The 20,436-nt window shown below is 35.8% G+C and overlaps 2 protein-coding genes across 4 annotated transcripts in view; both read left to right on the forward strand.

Annotated features, from left to right (window-relative positions):
• LOC142335269 (MFS-type transporter SLC18B1-like) overlaps positions 1-16,838 on the forward strand; it is a 42,447-nt gene extending 25,609 nt beyond the window's left edge. For 2 of the 3 annotated variants that reach the window (XM_075383693.1, XM_075383694.1), the window contains exon 2: positions 14,874-16,838. In XM_075383693.1, coding sequence (XP_075239808.1) covers positions 14,966-16,363 — 1,398 coding nt within the window. In that variant the 5' untranslated portion in view covers positions 14,874-14,965 and the 3' untranslated portion in view covers positions 16,364-16,838. Of the gene's footprint in view, positions 1-12,281; positions 12,580-14,873 lie in introns of those variants that run through there. The other variant, XM_075383692.1, reaches the window with a different exon arrangement.
• Positions 5,842-6,183, forward strand: LOC142334902 (uncharacterized). Its single transcript, XM_075383230.1, has one exon. It carries the CDS (start codon positions 5,842-5,844, stop codon positions 6,181-6,183), a length of 342 nt encoding a protein of 113 aa, XP_075239345.1.
• Positions 16,839-20,436: the final 3,598 nt, after the last annotated feature.

Genomic DNA, 20,436 nt, shown 5'->3' on the forward strand with positions numbered 1-20,436 from the left:
ACTTAGTGATTAACTTAAGTTGTCTAAATTGTGTTATTATGGGGGTATGCTTCCCAATTTGAATCCCGAGGAAATCAGTGGGAGATTTGATCTGTACAATCAGTGGTGACTGAAGGCTTAACAATATCCAGCAAACAGAATTACTTCAATTTTAAAAAGCAAATTCAAATGGGTTTAATTGTGAAATTCAATCACTTCACCAGCGCGAAATCTTCTAGTTAACGTAGCGTACGTTGTAATAGTACAGTGCTCAGAAACAAAATCAACAAGCAATTTCAAGCAGCTATTAGTATAAAAGATCGTCCACAACTCATGCTTTTCAAGGCGAGCTTCCCATGTTGTCACTGTCTTTGATTGTGAGTTATTAGTCACCTCTTGACTTTTCTCGATTCTCAAAATTAGAGAATTTTTGCTTTGAGTGCTGTGTTGAGCTTCTTTGTTGAATTTTTAATCTTTCAGCAGAGCAGTTTTCTTCAACTGTTTTCCCCGGAAGTTACGACAAAATTGATCCTTTGGATAGTCTTATCTTTTTATTTATTTGATTAGATGGTCAACGACAAATAAAGAACGACGTCTGATGCCTTATTTCGCAGTGCCATGCTTCGTTTCAACTAAACTTCGCTTCGTCCCAAAACAAAACACAAGGTTTGGTTGACTTTTCGGATTAAACTTTACCACAGAAAATTAACACTACAATTTTCGGTGTATGTTTTGTTTTTTTTTCAAATTTTTTTCTTTCCACAGAAAATTCATCAAGTTAGTTCAAAGACAGTCTACTATTACATATGGCTACGCAACATTCAATGAAGCTCGATCTCGATTCTGAAGTCTCTAATTCAAAGCAAATCAGACAGTAGTGAATTGGTACTTATACTCAATAATCGTTGAGTAGGTTCAGCAGAAAAAAAATCAATTTGTAGAATCAAGTTAAATTTTCTATTAAAAGTGTTTATCGTACAATTCACCTGAAATAAACTATAATTGTATATGCATTTTCAAAGGAGAACAAAAGCTTTATTTACAGGGTTGCTTCTCATAACTAGCGCAGCTTGAACTCTTCTTGACTTTTTGCACATCTTGAGTGAGCATGCAATTTCTCTTCGAGTATATCAAGTGAAATTTACATTATAATCTCTACCTTTGAGTCTTTGGCATTACCGGCTTGTTTTTTGGTTTTCATTTTCTCTCTCAAGCCCTACTTTAAGCTTCTGTCTATATCAATTCGAAGCACCTCAAACAAAAACCGAAAATATTGCACTATGCTTGTTACTGTCAGAACTTGTTTCCTTATGTAATATTCTAATTTATTGTCCCATGCTGTGTACATTTAGGTGCTTTAAGGGTTTATCATTTATCAGTAGTCTCCAGTCTATTAGATATTATATTAGTTGTCATTTTTCCCGAAATGTGCTGTTGCTTTGCATCTGATACACTAACCCTTTCTTCAAAGTGAAATTTGACCTTGAAGGTGAAGTCAGAGATAGCAACATAAGGGGGTTCGACCTTTAATTCCGACGAGCTGTACAACAGTACATTGGATTGCTCAAATTCCGACAAAAAGTTTTGAGAAGAACGCGTATGCGAAAATCTCAAAATTCAGCAAAAATTCTGGAGTATTTAGCAACGAAGCTAACTTAATTTTTATTTAATTCGTTCTATTGAGCTGAGTGAGTGCTAAAACGTCAACCTGACTTTTATAATTTTGTTTATTTTCATAAAAATTATTCAAATTTTTAAGTAAGTTTAATCAACCTATATGATTTAAATGGCTACGCTAATGTTATTCTGGGTATTTTGAATTCAATTACAGTGCTTTTCTAGAATTAAATAATGTTTGATAATCCAAAAACCAAAATGATAACGTTTATGCTGTTATTTACTTATAATGTAACCATTGTTCCAAGTTGTTAGTTATTAATTTGCTCAGATTGCCGTAAGAATCAGTTGAATTGTTTCTATCCAATCAGTGTATCATTTTGTTAGTTGGGAATACAATTTCAATAAAAGTATTATTCAACGAGTTTCAAGTTGCAACCGAGACAAGAGTGTGGAATAATATTTAATTGATTTTTTAATCTGAATGTTTGGGACCTAAAAGATTTACGAACCAGCGGCGTAAAGTTATTCTGGAAACGTAGTCAGATAGCGGCCGTAAAATTTTATTGATCCTTTTTCGACCCGGACACCAAAGAAGTGAAGAAGATAGTTTACGGAGAAGATGTTCAAGAAAACGAAGAAAGATGAGAACAAAACGAGTGATATCCCGAGTTCTTCAACCACAGGTACTTCATCAAACCCGCTAACGATAAAGGTAACTAACAGTCAGTACATCAAGAGTAGAAATGATCTTGTGGATGATTTCAACCACAAATTGAAACCCACTTATTATGCAATCCAAGATTTAGTAACAGGAGAAAATGTTCGGGTTGCGAGATCGAACTCTCAAATCGACTCGTATTTTGCAGTAGAAACTACTTTTCGTGAAAAAATGCGCAAGTTTCACAAGCAATGGTGCACCACAAGTAAACAAGAACATGCTAAGAATTTTGTTGATAACTTTTGCAAGATATTCAATCAGATATATACTAACTTTTGGATCAGCGGATGTCACAAGAGACAGCGATCAATTCCACAAAAGAGCAGTGTCGTTTGGAGATGTATCAGTTTCAAACTTCACAACAACAACTGAAGACACGACAAAGAGCGCAACACTAACGAACACCCTTCCGTTAGATAGTGGTGTGCAAACTGTTTCAAGTACGGACAGCAGAAACAACGTTGAGGACAGTTCAAAGTCAGTTTCTTCGGTTTCAATGCAAATCAATCGATCTTTTGAAGATGAATATGTTGACGAATGGAACGAAAAGTATGGACGTCAACAACGAGTGGAGCAATGACAACAAAAAACAAAAAAGAAGGCAACAGAAAACAAAATGAAATTGAAATGAAGAAGCTTGAATTGGAGTTTGAACGAAAGCGACGAGATCATGGCGAGCAAATGAAACAGCTTGAAGATAGGTTGCAGATCAAAATGCTAAAAGCTGAGCTTGAGACTTCTTCCGGGGAGTAGTCTCATGGATCGAAGCCCTCTTCCGATTCAGAGTCGAAGTTGAAAAGCGATCAACGGCAGCAAGGAGCCCTAAATCAGACGAATTGGCTAGTTGACAGTAGTAACATCAGCGCTGGTGCTATGTATGATCATGCATGGAACACCTTGCAAAGAAAGTTTGGTCAACCTCATCACATTGTCTCGTCTCAGTTGGCCAAAATACAGAACTTTAGTCAAATCAGGTTCAATGATTTAGCATTAATTGCCCTAGAATTTGCCGACACAGCTTCATCGTTTGTGAACATTTTACAGCAGTCTGCATATGCAAACGATTTTTTGTCATCCAGCAATCTTGATATAGCTATCCGTAAGTTGCCTTTGGACACCAAAAGAAGATGGTTTGCGTTCATTGAATCACCAGCTAGGGCAATGCGCACACCAAATCTGACTCAATTCAACGAATGGCTGCAAGAAGGATCTCAAATACATGAACGACTTCTGAGCAGTGGTCCCACAGTTTCTAAATTGGGTACTCCATCCTCCAAATCTGGAAAAACGTTTGATTTTAAGAAAAATCTTAAGTCAGGAGAGTCAGCTTTGAGTTCAAACACTGATGACGATAAAACTGATTCAAAATGTCCACTGCGTAACGCTGATAATCGAATTTGGAATTGCGAGAAGTTGAAGAATATGAAAACGCAAGATCGATACGACGTTTCTAAGGAAAAGAGATTGTGCTCTGCTTGTTTGTCCGACAATCACGCAGCAAAGGAAAGTCCAAAAAAAAGAAATGTGAAATTGACAACTGTGAGAAGACTCACAACAAACATTTGCATTACAGGAAGAAATCTGAAGTTTCATCAGTCTCTGTGAAGTCAGAAAGCACGAACTTGACCAGTAATTCAGAGTCAGTAAGAGGTCTCATGCAGGTTGCAAGAGTGAGAATCTTCGGTCAAGACGAACAGTTGGAGGACACTCTTGCAGCATGTGATACAAGTTCAACTCAGACGTGAGTTGACGTAGATTTTTTGGACAGACTCCAGTGAGACGGAGAAACAATCTCTTTGAATGTGACGGGAATCCATGGTACACAAAGTACTTCATGCCAGGCAGTGCAAGTTACAATTGTGCCTGCTAACAGCCTCAAAAGTAAAGGAAAGCAGCTCACGGTTAACAGTCAGAAGAACCTAGAAATTGGCAGAAGCGTAAAGAACGCCCATGAGATGAAGCAAAAATACCCGTATCTGAAATGCGTGGGATTCAAAGAAATTGACCTCAAGAAGGTGACCATCATCTTGGGTCAAAACGCCTACGAGAATCTTGGACAGTCAAGCTTCCACTGGGTTGGACGGTCAGTGGCCCACTTCCAGTGAGTGAAATCCGTTTAAGTGGTGCAGCTTGTCATGTTGCGAAAGAAGATTACATCAAATTAGCAGAAGTTGTCAAGAAATGGTGGGATATGGAGTCATAAGGCAATTCAATGGTTGCTCACAAAAGAAGCAGAGAAGATAAGCTGGCAACCAAAATCCTGAACTCCACAGTGAAGTTCAATGGAGATCGATACGATGTTGGTTTGCTGTGGAACGAATATCAATCAGCTCTGTCGAACAACTTTGCGTCAGCACTGGGACAACTTCGAGGCCAAAACGACGGCTTGACAACAACCCACCACTCAATAGCCTCCGGTTTTTGAAAAGGATATGTTTCGATCCTATCCTCTGACGAACTTGCTTCAATTCGCGACGATCTTGTGTGGTATGGTCCACATCACCCGGTATTAAATCCTCACAAACCAGATAAAGTGAGGAGAGTTTGCAATGCAGCACGTAAATTTCGTGGTTACTCGCTTAATGATATGCTCTTAGCGGGACCAGACCTGTTGGCGAGTTTGATGGTCATTCTATCAAGATTTCGAGAAAACAAGTTATGCGATGACAGCAGATATCGAAAAAACGTTTCTTCACAATGAGGTCAAGCCTGATGACAGAAAATTTTTGCTATTTCTTTGGTTTGACGAAAACAACCAAGTTGTTACGTTTCAGTGCAATCGACACATCTTTGGAGCTACGTCACCTCCAACATGTGAAAATTTTGCACTTCAACGATGCGCTCTGGAAAAAGCATCTGTGTTTGAGCGTTCGAGTCGAATCGCTTCACATTCTTTTATATGGACGACTTGTTAGTTTCCCTGAATAGTGAAAAAAAAACGCAGTAGATATCAAATAGGAGTTAACAGAACTCTTGGCAAAAGGTGGTTCTAAACTCACAAAATGGCGACGAACTTCGACCAAAATGAAGTTCATGACACAGCTTTGACAATACTTGGTCTCGAGTGGAAAAATGTCTCTGACGCACTTAAAGTTTGTAGAGGAATGGATTAGCAGATGCAGATGGACACAGCGTAAGATTCTATCCGTTGTTTCAAGTTTTTTGACCCATTAGGATTCCTAGCACCGTTTGTCATCAGAGGAAGAATCATTCTGAAAGGAATATGGCAAACGAAAGCACAACAATGGGACTGCTACATTAACGAAAACTTGAACAACCAGCATGCAGATTGGATTGCTGAATTGAATACCGGTGACGCTTTCGAAGTGAGCAGATGGTATCAAACATCCGATGAAAACGTCACAAATGAATTGCATGTTTTTACTGACGCCTCTGAAGGTGCCTTCTGTGCTGTAGCTTACCTTGTTACAGAGATCAGAAAAGCAGAACGAGAAGTTTTGATCATCATGGGCAAAACATGAGTTGCTCCAGTAAAACATCACACAATTCCGAAACTGGAATTAATGGCAGCAGTCACTGGAAACAGATTGAAGGATGCTATCATCAAAGAGCACTCTCTTCATTTTCACAAAACGTTTATGTGGTCAGATTCCGCAGCAGTAATTCAATGGATCAGGTCAATCAACGTTAAGCAACCCACTTTTGTAGCCAATCGTGTCGCAGAAAAACTGGAAATCTCAACAGTCGACGAATGGCATTATATTGCGGTTGTGAAAGATCCAGCCGATTTAGGAACGAAAGGAATTAGTTTTGACGATGTTTCGAGAATTAACTGTATTGAAGGCCTCGAGTGGCTCAAACAACCAATCGTTTCTGAAGAAGACAACCAGCACCCAGTTGAGTAAGATGCGGACGTTAATTTGCTCATAGCTAAGGATGCTAGTCAAAACATCTTGAACTGCGAAAACTTCAGCCAGCTCAACCGATTGCGCAGAACAGTTTCGTGGATTTTGTCATGAAAGCATAAACCTAAGGCGGTTTACGTGTTGTTAAATGAGGCGGAAAATATCCTCTGGAAAATTGTCCTGATGGAAAGCTATGCAATAGAAAGAAAACTTCTGTTGTCTGGCAAAAAGATTTCGCCAAACAGTAAGATTTTCTCATTGGTAACCTTCATTGACTCTAACGGGATTTTGAGAGCAAAGGATCGACTCCTAAAGCAGATTGCCATATGAAACAAAATATCCTGTTATTTTGTCTAACAAGCAAGGAGCAGTTCAATTGTACCTGAATTATCAGCACAAAGTCTTTCACCACGGAGGTGTCGAGTATATTAGAAAAGAAGGTCAAAAGAAGTTTTGGATAATTGGTTTACGAAATGCCCTCCGATCAGCGAAACAAAATTGTGTACAGTGTCGATTGTTTGCAAGCATCAAGCCACCACAAATGAGTGATCTTCCGATCGACAGAGTTATGAACAATGTACGACCATTTACGATCACAGGTGTTGATTATTTTGGACCTTCCGAAGTAAAGATGTTTCTACGGACAGTAAAGAAATGGGTATGCCTGTTTACGTGCCTAAGTGTACGAGAAGTGCACTTAGAGTTAGTTGACAGTTTGGATACGACTTCATGTCTTGATGCAGTCCATCGATTCAAAGCAAGACGAGGTCAGCCAAAGACAATTATTTTGGATAATGTTACGAATTTTGTTGGAGCAGCGCGAGAATTCAAGGAGTGCTTCACCGAGCATCAAAGGGATTTAACAGTCAAATTATCCGAGTCGGGCATCAGATTGTCTTTCAATCCACTAGCAGCGCCTCACTTTGGTGGAGTTTGGGAAAGATTGGTACGATCCTGCAAAAAGCGCTGTTTATTGTCTTGGGAAAGCAAAGCCTGAAGGAAGACAGGTTGCGAACGGTATTGTGTATCTTGGAACAACTTCTAAACAACCGTCCACTTACTGACGTTAGCAGTGACCTTTCCGATCTACAGCCTTTAACGCCAAATCACTTCTTAATTGTTTTCTGGACCACCAGTTAGCTACAGAAAACTCTTTCGTGACCAACACAGTATCCTAATTGCAGTATGAAATCGTTGGATTAAAAAAAATCTTCCTACCTTGCAATAGAGGAACAAATGGGCGAAGGAAGAACTAGAAGAGATTAAGAAAGGAGATCTTGTTTAGACAACGGACAAGAATACTAATCCCTTCAACTTTCCTGTGGGTAGAGTTGAGGAAGTCTGCAGAAGTGGTGATCAGATAGTAAGAGCAGTTTTGATAAAAACTCCACTGGTATCCTACAAACGGCCAGTAATAAAACTTACAGCAGTCAATAGTGACCGCAAATGATGTTTTTTTTTGGAAAAAGAACGAAAACTGGGCCGGCTATGTTGCGGTCAGAACTTATTTCATTATGTAATATTAGTTGGTTTAAGTTTTTATCTTTTATCAGTAGTCTCCAGTCGATTAGATATTATATTAGTTGTCATTTTTCCCAAAAGGTGCTGTTGCTTTGCATCTGATACACTAACCCTTTCTTCAAAGCGAAATTTGACCTTGAAGGTGAAGTCGAAGATAGCAACATAAGGGGGTTCGACCTTTAATTCCGACGAGCTGTACAACAGTACATTGGATTGCTCAAATTCCGACAAAAAATTTTGAGAAGAACGCGTATGCGAAAATCCCAAAATTCAGCAAAAATTCTGGAGTATTTAGCTAGGAAGCTAACTTAATTTTTACCTAATTCATTCTATTGAGCTGAGTGAGTGCTAAAACGTCATGGTCAAATGTTTCAAGTTTTAAATGTCAGTTTCCGGTGTTTGACATTTACTACTGGCCTCTTTATTGTCTCAAACAACCTGACTTTTTTAAATTTTGTTTAATTTCATAAAAATTATCCAAATTTTAAAGTAGGTTTAATCAACCTATATGACTTAAATGGTTACGCTAATGTTATTCTGGGTATTTTCCATTCAATTACCGTACCTTTCTAGAATTTAATATTGTTTGATAATCCAAAAACCAAAATGATAACGTTTATGCTGATATTTATTATAATGTAAACATTGTTCAAAGTTGTTAATTATTAAATTGCTCAGATTGCCGTAAGAATCAGTTGAATTGTTTCTATCCAATCAGTGGATTATTTTGTTAATTCGGAATACAATTTCAATAAAAGTATTATTCAACGTGTTTCAAGTTGCAACCGAGACAAGAGTTTGAAAAAATATTTGATTGATTTTTTGATCCGAAAGTTCGGGAACTAAAAGATTTACGAACCAGCGGCGTAAAGTTATTCTGGAAACGTAGTCAGATAGCAGCCGTAACAATTCTTTTATATGACATGGTATCAATCCAAGTTTTTTGCAACCTTCTATATCATTTAGGACATAAAGCTTAAACATTACTTTGTTAATGAATTGAGCATTTGATTCTCAGATTTTGATTTTTCTTTGAGAGAGTTAGAAAAATCTCCGCAAAATTTTTAAACTTTCTTCACGCCAACTCTAGCTATCAGTTAGATCTGTTGTAATTTAAAAGATTTGAAAAAACTGGTCACTTGACGATAAACACGGAGCTATCGTGTTCAAGATCTCCTTCCGTAATTTTTCAAATTGTTTTGAGCTCCGGAAGCCCCAATTTCGAAACATCGCTATGATGATGAAAAAAAGTGCTACGAATATATGAGTTTTTGTTACCAACACCTTTAGTGGGGAGGAACTATATACATTGGTTTTTTTTCAGTCAATTTTGACCGATTGACGCGTTTAATGTAGTGTGGGTGGTATTATAATAAAACTTTTCAGCGTACAAAAATTATTATAAAAGGTTTTTCAATTTCTTTTACTTTCAACTGAGCTATCGAGGTATAACGATTTGTTCACACTTTCAGTGCTCTTACGCAAATTTTTGCCAATTTTGATGGAAAATAGCATAAAATTGTCAGCGATAGTGTTGTTGGTTTTGTTTCTAAAGATAGAAGAGTAATGCTTAACTATTTAAATCAATTTTTACTAAAATTTTGCTTAATTTTTCCTAATTCAGCATTTAATCATAAAAGAATGCACGAAATAAGATTCTTTAGTTCTAATTGTTTTAACTCGAAGGACTAACACACACCTGAAAACTGCCGACACTATCTTCGTTAACTCTGAAAGAGAGTATTTGTTACGTTTTCAATTTTATTTAATTTTGTTCGATTCTTATAACTAAAAATTTAGCTAAATATTTCCTATTACAGCATTTTATCATCAAAAATGGCACGAAATAAGATTCTTTAGTTCTAACTCTATAAATTTGCCGGACTAACACACACCAAGAAACTGCCGATACAGTCTATGTTAAGTCTAAGAGAGGGTTTGTGTTATGTTAGGAATGGTTCCGTTGAGATCGTTCTTGAATTAAAATTTTACAGTTTTTTGCTAATTTAAGTCGATAATTATTAGAAAAGCGTCACTTATATTTGACATACAGATTTTTTGTTCAAATTATCCAGATCAGTTTTATCAGGAACAATTACCTGTTCCTACTGGACAAGTGACAATTGCAGGGCTAGTTTGGGCCCAACCGTTGTTTTCTGCACTCCAACATTTATTCGAATTATAATAAGTAGCTCTCGTTTTACAACTTCGTAAAAAAGTTTTTGCAATTTTGTGTTCTGTAAGTTGATTACAGAACAAAACAATTCAAACCAAAACTTAAAAAAGACAAGCCCAATTGATTTCCAGAATTATTTCACGGAAATTTATCTAGTTTTTTAGTCGAAAGCTTATGGTCATTTTAATTTAAAAAAAACTTTCAGTTCATAGTAAACATGGGATGTTAGAGCTTAGCCACTTTTTGATTGCTCTTTGGTCGACTTGTAACTTAAGGTCAGCAAAAGAGGGTTGCATTGTCTACATCTAAATAATTAACGGATTATTTGGTTTATTTGGGTTTTACGTTTGTGATGGTTTTTTGGAACTTACCAGAAAGTTTTACAAAAAAAAACCCACAATTGAACCATCTCAATTTTTTCAGATTGTTTTTTAGTCTTATCACAATAATGACAAACCAGAGATCAATTTATTGGCTTTTCTACAGAAATCAAACCAGAAAAAATTCCAGTTAATAGATTACGGTATTGATACTGTCTTTTAGCAGTTTGGTGATTTTTTTTTACTTTTGTTTTGTTGTTGTTTTATTGGTGTTCGTTTGAAAATTGTTGATGAAACCTGATTAATTGTGAGTTTTAGCCGTTTCCTATGGTTAGCCAAAAACTAATTTACTGATTTCAGTTGAGAGTAAAGTTTTCATGATTTTGACATCAAATAATTTAATGAAAATATAGACGTATTTCTTAACAAAGCTTTCTGCTGTTTATTTTTGTCATTTTTATATGTAATCTAAGCAGTTACAAACTACATATCAAACTGTTGGTGTCAGAGGATGGCTAAGTTGAAAATCGATTGTTTTAATTTGGGTCGAAAAATGACATCGAATGTTTCTAGTGAAATGCTTATGGTTCTAACGACTCTGACACCGGTTTCTTTTAATTTTTTTTGTTTTTTTGTTTTTTTTGTAGACATATGATTCATTTTGAAAAAATATTGTTCACAATTGCTTTATTTGGAGAATTATATGAACCTAGTTATTGTTTTCAGCCTGTTTTCAAAAATAGAAATCTTTTTTTTTAACGTTGCCCTTCTTATTTTTTTGTCTGCTTGGTACCCAGTTGCATTATTCATAACTCATATATACTCATATATCACATTAAGGGTTTTCGGTGAAAGTGTAATTGATAATATGTTACGTTTTTGGAATAGATTATAATTATAACGGCTTCGATCGCAAGTTTTCTCGCAAAATTATATTTGTTTTTTGAAATTTATATTGAAAACGCATTTTTTCTGTAATTGTTGTTTGTTTTAGTACTTGTACGACATTTTTTGGTTATTGACAAGTCTCAACGGAAATACCATGGAAAATAAACATATTTTGAGATAAGAGTTGATTTCTAATGGTTTTCATTATTTGAAATTAATTGTTTTCTAAAAATATAAACAAATTTTTTTTCTAAAAATTTAAACAAATATAAACAAATTGCAATCTTTTAGTGAAATACAAATTGCTTTGGTTTTAATTTTGTTTTCACTTGACGCTATTTTGACTTAACTTATTAAAAACAGACAGTGAGTTTTGGATGTAAATAGAGTGTGCTGTTGTTATTTGATTTTGTTGTTTGTTTTGTCTCGTAGTCTTATCAATTTCATGACTCTTCGGCTCTCTGATGTCACCCTAGATATTTTACTAACTGATTTGACTTAGAAGCATTTTTTAACTCGTACACCAATTATTTTTGAACTATTTTTGAATGTTTGAAAGTTCTCTATCTCTTCCTCTTTTGGTAGAAATTTAAGCCAAAATGTGGATGATCGGGGTCGGCACCTTATGTGCAAACGCACATTACTAAGCTTACTTGACCAATTTAAAAACAAATGACCCAGACGTGATAGTTAGGAATTTCACAGGTAGAGAAGTCGTTTTTGCTTTAGTATCTAACATTTGTGTCGTACTATCAAAACTGTGCCAAAATGGCAAAAGTTCATTCAAGCTCAAGTTCTTCTATTTAGCATCTCAGATTTTCACGCCTGATTTTAACTATGCCGTTTATGTAATTTAAACGAACTTGAATTTAATATCTTCCTCGTGTTCTTGCTGAACTTATTTTCTGTACACATAGACTTAGACTCATGTCAAAGAAAAAGCGTTCTAAAATTGTTGTCTAAATTGAATCATAATGGTTTATTTTCGTGCTGGTATGCATTCTCAAAAAGCGAACTAATAATTAAATAATGGTTTTTAAAATTCAGTTCGATGCAACTCTCAAACTAATTGATTTTCTGACGAGAACTTTAAGTTTGAGCTTTAGACTATTGCTTTTAAAACATAGTTGTTGTTACAACATAGTTTCAGCTGCGTCTCTGAGGCTTGAAATTAGTCCGGCAAAATGTTTGGTTATATCCAAAATCTATTATAGCTATATGTACTAGGCGCCAGCAAAGCTACGAATTTTGCCATACAAGCTTTGACAAGTTATTTTTGTGTGCTATGACCCAATTTCCACCGCCTTAAATAATGATTTACATATTGCTTTATTCTTGAACAAAATCGGGACTTTGTACGCAATCTTTCTCTCAATCCAAAAAGTGAAATTATTCAGCTGATAACGCCATTGTTTTATTCGACTAATTTTTAACTTCTCTTCTGAACAGTTCCTTTCTTCACTTCTGCATCGAAGTTCCTGACAGGTTGAGGTAAGCAAATTTACATAATGTATACGGTATCTAGAACACGTGAAATTTGATCATGTCTCGTGTTCCCAAATTTTGCTGACGCCTCGCTATGCATTATAAGAATGTGTAATTTAGAATGTCGAGATAAAATAGATCCTGAGTGTCTGCTTGCTCATCTGCAAACCTCTCGCCAGTAGGGAAAAAAACCTCATACCAGAAAGTCAATCATGCCCCGGAGAAATCTTGTTTCGACAAAACACCAAAACCTAATCAATCATTTTAAGAATTCAAAGCTTTCGAAATTGATATGAAACCACGTTCTGCTAGAGAGATCATTGATATTTGAAATTCCATAATCAGAAAGGCATCAATCATTTTTTTAAACGAATATGGGAGGAAATTTGAAATTTGAACTCTTTTCAAGTTTAGATAAAATTTTTCGCCATTAAAACCCAATACTGGCCAAAATTGAACCAAATTTGCTAACCAAAGGTAACAACACGTCCAAAAGATCTCGTAATTTGAAAAGTTTTCCAATCACAGCGCTATACTAGCCTCAAGCAAGAATTATATCAAGCTTCAAAAATTCACTATGCAAAATTATTTCCCTTCCTAATTTCTCCAATATTATTCTATCCCTGCTATGTGAGTTTGGCAGAAAATGGCTAATCTTAAAAAAATGTCATACTAGTTATTGAAAATAATGCTTGGAATATTCACCACTGAGTATTAGGGATTTCAGTTCTCTTGAAGCAAATAGCCGTTAGCAACTTGATAAACGTTTTTGGTTTATGTCCCAATATACATAAAATACAAAATTTTGGAAAAATTTTGCAATGCATTGCACACCCGTTTCAAACACTCTTCAAACTTTTGAGTCAGTCTTGCAAGATTCCTGCAAGATTTCGTATCCAAACCAATTTCTTCTTAGTTAATTGGTTGCCTTCTGCGGTTGCGTTCTAATATAAACAATCAACTGTTAGAATATTGGGCAAAAGCGTGATAAAAAATGACGTCGCAGTACGTCGCAGTATTATTTTTATTCTGGTTTTTTCTCTGTTTTTCCTCCTGTGATTGGCCCTAATAGTAGCGGCATTATCAAAGTCATTGAATTACTGATATGACATGGTTTAAACCGTTTTTGTACAATGGCAATCAGCGTAAAGCCAGCTTTGCGAATGAATTGAATTTTCGTCACTCTTAGACACTCTTAATTTTTATTTACAATCGATTCTTCAAGGAAGTCATTATATTTACAAAAATTTTAAGGATTCTGGCAAGTTTTAGTTTTTAAAGATAGTTTTCCAAAAAGACATTTGAAACCTTTTCTTAGCCTTTGCTTAAACACTGTTTTAAGCGGTTAGCTGTGGAATCGAAAATTGTATTACGAGAATCTACCGGTACCGAAAAAAAACTACTTCCAAAGAAAACGACTGGCGCTTTCAGCAGCCGACTTCCGTTTAATGCGGAAAGCGCTTAGATTTTGTGAAGGCGGTTTTAACAAATCAATTAAGAGCCTTAAAATGAAAAATAGGATCAAATAAATGTGAAAAGTAGTTACGTTCGGCTTTAAGAGCATTTCCTTTACAATATTAATCATTTTAATCCTTTTTACCGCTCTATTTTACGATTTAATATTCTAAGATTACTAAACTGAGGGATTATACTGCAATTAATCTTCGGCACAATTCTTTGCGAAACGCGCTTTTGTCGAACATATTTTGCGGCGAAAGCAGTTATCACTTTTCAGCTTCCAGTTTAAAAGTGCAAAACACTGACTGGAATTTCCATATAGGGCACCGCGCGCGAAGTTCGGAAGTACAATGTCTCACACGCACAATGTAATAAATGTAGGAAAAATGAAATCTGGTAATAAAAATGAATAAATTTACTCAAAAATTTGGTACCGGTAGACGCCCGTCATGTGGCCTTGCTATTTGTGAAGAACTCACCAGAATTCAAAAACCTTGCAAGAATCTTGCGAGATTGATTTTCAATAATATTTTCAATTAGCAGTAATTTGTTCAAAACAAACTTTTAGAGCGTTAGAGGAATGACACATGTTTTCGCCATGATTCCTCTTGAAAGAAGCTAGCAAGATTTGCACACACTAATCGCCCGGGTCATTATTGGGGTCATTGCGCACCTTATTTAATTTAGTTAATTAATATAATTTAGGCTTAGTTTCTCAGCAGAATTCAAAGACAAAGTTTAAAATACTTATGGTTGAGAACATTTGTTATCAGCATCTTTAAATCTGATTCACAAACCAAGTGAACATATAGTGGAATCAAATGAACATTATTTGGTTTCAGACCCCGATCTCACAATATGGTGAACTGATTCAAAGTTTTCGCACAACCCTTTTTTCGTGAAACCTGAAGACAGAACCTTTGAAGGCCTCAAAATGTATTCCTCAATACAAAAAATCTCACTTTTCTTTGGACTATCTCTATTTGTGGTTCTGGGAATTATTTCCACAGCTTGGTGTCCATTTTTACCCAACGAATTCAACGAACGAGAAATTTCGGAATCGACTGTTGGAGTTGTTATTGCTTCGGACGAAGTTGCCAACTTGCTAGCGTCAGTTTTGTTCATGACTATTCAGAATGTAGAACACAGACGGTATTCATTTTGCATTGGAGCGTGTTCTCTTGGTGTTTTATTTATTGTATTCGGTCAACTTATGTTTATAAAGTCGAATACTGTCTTTGTTGTATTTTCCATTGTTGTGCGATTCCTTATGGGTGTAGCCCTTAGTGTATTTTTCTGCTCTGGCTCCGCCTTATTTCTCTCCATGTTTCCAGAGGACCCTGGAAAAATATTTAGTTATGTTTCTATGGCAATGAGTGTGGGTTTTATTCTGGGTACACCCGTGGGCAGTTTTTGCTACGGGTTTGGAGGTTATACTATGCCATTTTTAATAGTAGGATCTTCACAAGTTATTTTATCTATACTTACTTTTTTCATACTGCCGTCTGATAATGGAAAATTAACGGACGCTGAAAACAACGCCACTTCGCTGAGTTTGGAAACAGAAAAACAGCCTTCATTTGAGACACAGTTACTGTCACAGACCAAAAACAGCGGTTTGAACTCTGATTTGAATGATGAGAAAGCGCCTTCAAGCAAAACTTATTTACTGTCTCAGACACAAAGCAGTGAAAAAGTGACTGTGTTTCAGTTTCTTACCAACAAAGGAGTGATTTCTTTATCTTTAGCCGTTACTATTACAGCCTCAACTGTTGGCTTTTTCTTTGTCAGTTTGGGGCCACTTTTCCTAGACGAATTTCAAATCCCCTGCGAAAAAGATGGGTTGTATTTTCTGCCTTTTACAATGACACGCGCCCTTAGTGCTCCCTTATTGGGTTACATCACCGACCTCGGATACGGAGGTCTATGTTTTACCCTATTCGGTTGTGCCCTGAGTGCTGCATCACTTACACTTCTTGGACTTGCTGGTTTTGCACATTGGCTCGACAACTTAACCTCAATTGAAATTTTGCTGGCAATAATTGGAATCGGATCAAACGGCGCGACAGTTCCATTCGTAAAACTTCTACGCAAAATATTCCAAAAGCAATCAAGCAATATTGACATGGAGGCGCTGGATTCAAACATGGCCGCGATGTACAATATCTGTTTTGGTTCGGGAATGATTATTGGAGAAAGTCTTACGGGCGGTTTTGTATTTCAATATGCAGGCTTTTATTACACTTGCCTAATGAAAGCTGCTTTATGCGCTACAGCCGGGATCGTTTCTACATTGTATCTTGCAAAGAATAATTTAATGCGTAACAAATAGAGAACTAGTTGTTGTTTTCAGTTAAATTATCAAGTATTTGATCAGGATCTTATCAACTACCGCCTCCTTATTGCCCGGGTCAAGATGTCACCGCCATTCAACGCAAAATTATGTAAGATAAGCGGTGAATGCGGTGAAAAAATCTTTATCGCCTGGTAGCGGTGAAATTACATAAATTCACCGCTTAACTTAGTGGTGAACTTACATAAATTCACCGCTTGGAAAAAAGTGTTAAAATTTTGTGGGAACAGCAGTGAAAACGGTGAAATTACATAAATTCACCGCTTAACTTAGTGGTGAACTTACATAAATTCACCGCTTGGAAAAAAGTGTTAAAATTTTGTGGGAACAGCAGTGAAAACGGTGAAATAACATAAATTCACCGCTTAACTTAGTGGTGAACTTACATAAATTCACCGCTTAGAAAAAAGTGTTAAAATTTTGTGAGAAAAGCAGTGAATGCGCTGAAATTACATAAAATCACCGCTTAAATAAAATTTGTGAGAAAAGGAGTGATTGCGCTGAAATTACATAAATTCAACGTTTAACTTAGTGGTGAACTTACATAAATTCACCGCTTAGAAAAAAGTGTTAAAATTTTGTGAGAAAAGCAGTGAATGCGCTGAAATTACATATTTTAGCGGTGGATTGTGGTGAATTTTTGTACGATCAACGCTTACTCTAGCGGTGAACTTACATAATTTCTCCGCATTTCACCGCAAATTTTGTACGAAAGTTGCGGTGAAAGAACTAACTTTTCACCGCTTATCTTACAGATTTTTCCAATTTTTTTCTCGACCCGGGTGGAAGGGGGAGGCGAATCCAGTATAACATGGAGTATAGTTTGGAAGGACGCTGAAAACAACGTCCTTCAGCATTGCATTCGTGTACAATTCTTTTGAGATACAAAAGGGGCGGCGATCGTTGAAAAGATTCCTTTATAAAATTGTGAGGGCTCGGATCGAGAAAACTGTTCAAAATCAACCCTAATTGTAATTTTTGGTACTACAATTTTTTGACTCCGCGGTTAGGCATAATTATGAGATACCTTGCCAGACCCATTTTATATGGACCGTTGCCATGTATGAATTAACTTATTTATGAGGCGAGTAAATTTACTCGGATTACTAAGCAAAATTGATGAAATCGATCCTAACACGTGAGAGAATGTTTCAAACGGGATTATCCTTAAGCTTCAATTTCCTGCCTTTGAGCAATATTTATTAACATATAAAGTAATTCAGAAAGTTCCTCTGATGTGTTATACAAGGAAACTTTAAGCATTCCGGATTATGGAGAAAAAAGGTAATTTAAAGCCGGTTTGGTACGTAAAATCCTCTCTCCTAAAGTGTGCCATCTAAACAATCGCATTGCCAGATACTTGACTATTTCGTGCCAAACACGCAAAACCACTATATCGAATTTATTCCTTTTGATGTTTTCGGTCAATAATCTGATTAACATTTAGTAATGAAAGCATGTTTTTTGCCCGGAGGTTGGTGGCAGAGCAAACCAGCGCTGAATCAGTCTAGCGACATTCTGTGTTTTAGGATGGTAAGTACTGCATTCGTGTCACAATTTACACTGGTCAGTCTTGATTTTTGAGTAAAACTTACTTCATGAAAAATAATGTTCAACTTAACTCCCGCCGAGGTTTCATTTATATGCGATTCGAGCTTCCGCGAGGGTACTTATAACATTTAATTTGCGCAGCTGAATGGGTTTTGTGGTAATTGCCTATAAACTAGCTTAAGTATAAGGAGCGTATAAGGAGCGTTATATATTAAATGACAAAAGGCAGCTCGAATTTTAATTTAATTGCAGTCTAAAACCGCGGACAATATTATGTGAGATTTTTTTCATTATTTATATTGTTTTGTGTATCATAAACCATAAAATTGATTACACCATTTGTAGAAAGATTCTCAAATAAAAAGGATATCCTGTTTCTGATATTTTGTACTTATGATGAGATTATCTAACTATGTATTCGTTGTATTCATTCGAAATAAAAACTTGGATGACAGCTGATGTCAGTCAACTCAAAATTTCAATCTAATCTAATTCCATTGACAAAAAAAAGAAAAAAAATATTAATCGAAATATGGAATTTTTATTGGCGATAAAAGAAGCTTTCAGACATGCTGGAACAATTATAGTTAATTCCCTAAAAAACAAATGCATACTTATTGCAAACTACAAAACTTTATTACTTTTGTATAAGTAAAAAAAGACAACAAATTTTCAACAAAAACTAAACCCAAAGTGTCATGAAAATATATATATATAAACGGTGAAATAACATAAATTCACCGCTTAACTTAGTGGTGAACTTACATAAATTCACCGCTTAGAAAAAAGTGTTAAAATTTTGTTAGAAAGGCAGTGAATGCGCTGAAATTACATAAAATCACCGCTCAATTAAAATTTGTGAGAAAAGGAGTGATTGCGCTGAAATTACATAAATTCAACGTTTAACTTAGTGGTGAACTTACATAAATTCACCGCTTAGAAAAAAGTGTTAAAATTTTGTGAGAAAAGCAGTGAATGCGCTGAAATTACATAAAATCACCGCTTAAATAAAATTTGTGAGAAAAGGAGTGATTGCGCTGAAATTACATAAATTCAACGTTTAACTTAGTGGTGAACTTACATAAATTCACCGCTTAGAAAAAAGTGTTAAAATTTTGTGAGCAAAGCAGTGAATGCGCTGAAATTACATATTTTAGCGGTGGATTGTGGTGAATTTTTGTACGATCAACGCTTACTCTAGCGGTGAACTTACATAATTTCTCCGCATTTCACCGCAAATTTTGTACGAAATTTGCGGTGAAAAAACTAACTTTTCACCGCTTATCTTACAGATTTTTCCAATTTTTTTCTCGACCCGGGTGGAAGGGGGAGGCGAATCCAGTATAACATGGAGTATAGTTTGGAAGGAGACAATTCTTTTGAGATACAAAAGGGGCGGTGATCGTTGAAAAGATTCCTTGATAAAATTGTGAGGGCTCGGATCGAGAAAACTGTTCAAAATCAACCCTAATTGCAATTTTTGGTACTACAATTTTTTGACTCCGCGGTTAGGCATAATTATGAGATACCTTGCCAGACCCATTTTATATGGACCGTTGCCATGTATGAATTAACTTATTTATGAGGCGAGTAAATTTACTCGGATTACTAAGCAAAATTGATGAAATCGATCCTAACACGTGAGAGAATGTTTCAAACGGGATTATCCTTAAGCTTCAATTTCCTGCCTCTGAGCAATATTTATTAACATATAAAGTAATTCAGAAAGTTCCTCTTATGTGTTATACAAGGAAACTTTAAGCATTCCGGATTATGGAGAAAAAAGGTAATTTAAAGCCGGTTTGGTACGTAAAATCCTCTCTCCTAAAGTGTGCCATCTAAACAATCGCATTGCCAGATACTTGACTATTTCGTGCCAAACACGCAAAACCACTATATCGAATTTATTCCTTTTGATGTTTTCGGTCAATAATCTGATTAACATTTAGTAATGAAAGCATGTTTTTTGCCCGGAGGTTGGTGGCAGAGCAAACCAGCGCTGAATCAGTCTAGAGACATTCTGTGTTTTAGGATGGTAAGTACTGCATTCGTGTCACAATTTACACTGGTCAGTCTTGATTTTTGAGTAAAACTTACTTCATGAAAAATAATGTTCAACTTAACTCCCGCCGAGGTTTCATTTATATGCGATTCGAGCTTCCGCGAGGGTACTTATAACATTTAATTTGCGCAGCTGAATGGGTTTTGTGGTAATTGCCTATAAACTAGCCTAAGTATAAGGAGCGTATAAGGAGCGTTATATATTAAATGACAAAAGGCAGCTCGAATTTTAATTTAATTGCAGTCTAAAACCGCGGACAATATTATGTGAGATTTTTTTCATTATTTATATTGTTTTGTGTATCATAAACCATAAAATTGATTACACCATTTGTAGAAAGATTCTCAATAAAAAGGATATCCTGTTTCTGATATTTTGTACTTATGATGAGATTATCTAACTATGTATTCGTTGTATTCATTCGAAATAAAAACTTGGA

This window comes from Convolutriloba macropyga, chromosome 2 (assembly GCF_964194025.1).
Source record: "Convolutriloba macropyga chromosome 2, txConMacr16.3, whole genome shotgun sequence".
NCBI classification, from domain to species: Eukaryota; Metazoa; Xenacoelomorpha; order Acoela; family Convolutidae; genus Convolutriloba; species Convolutriloba macropyga.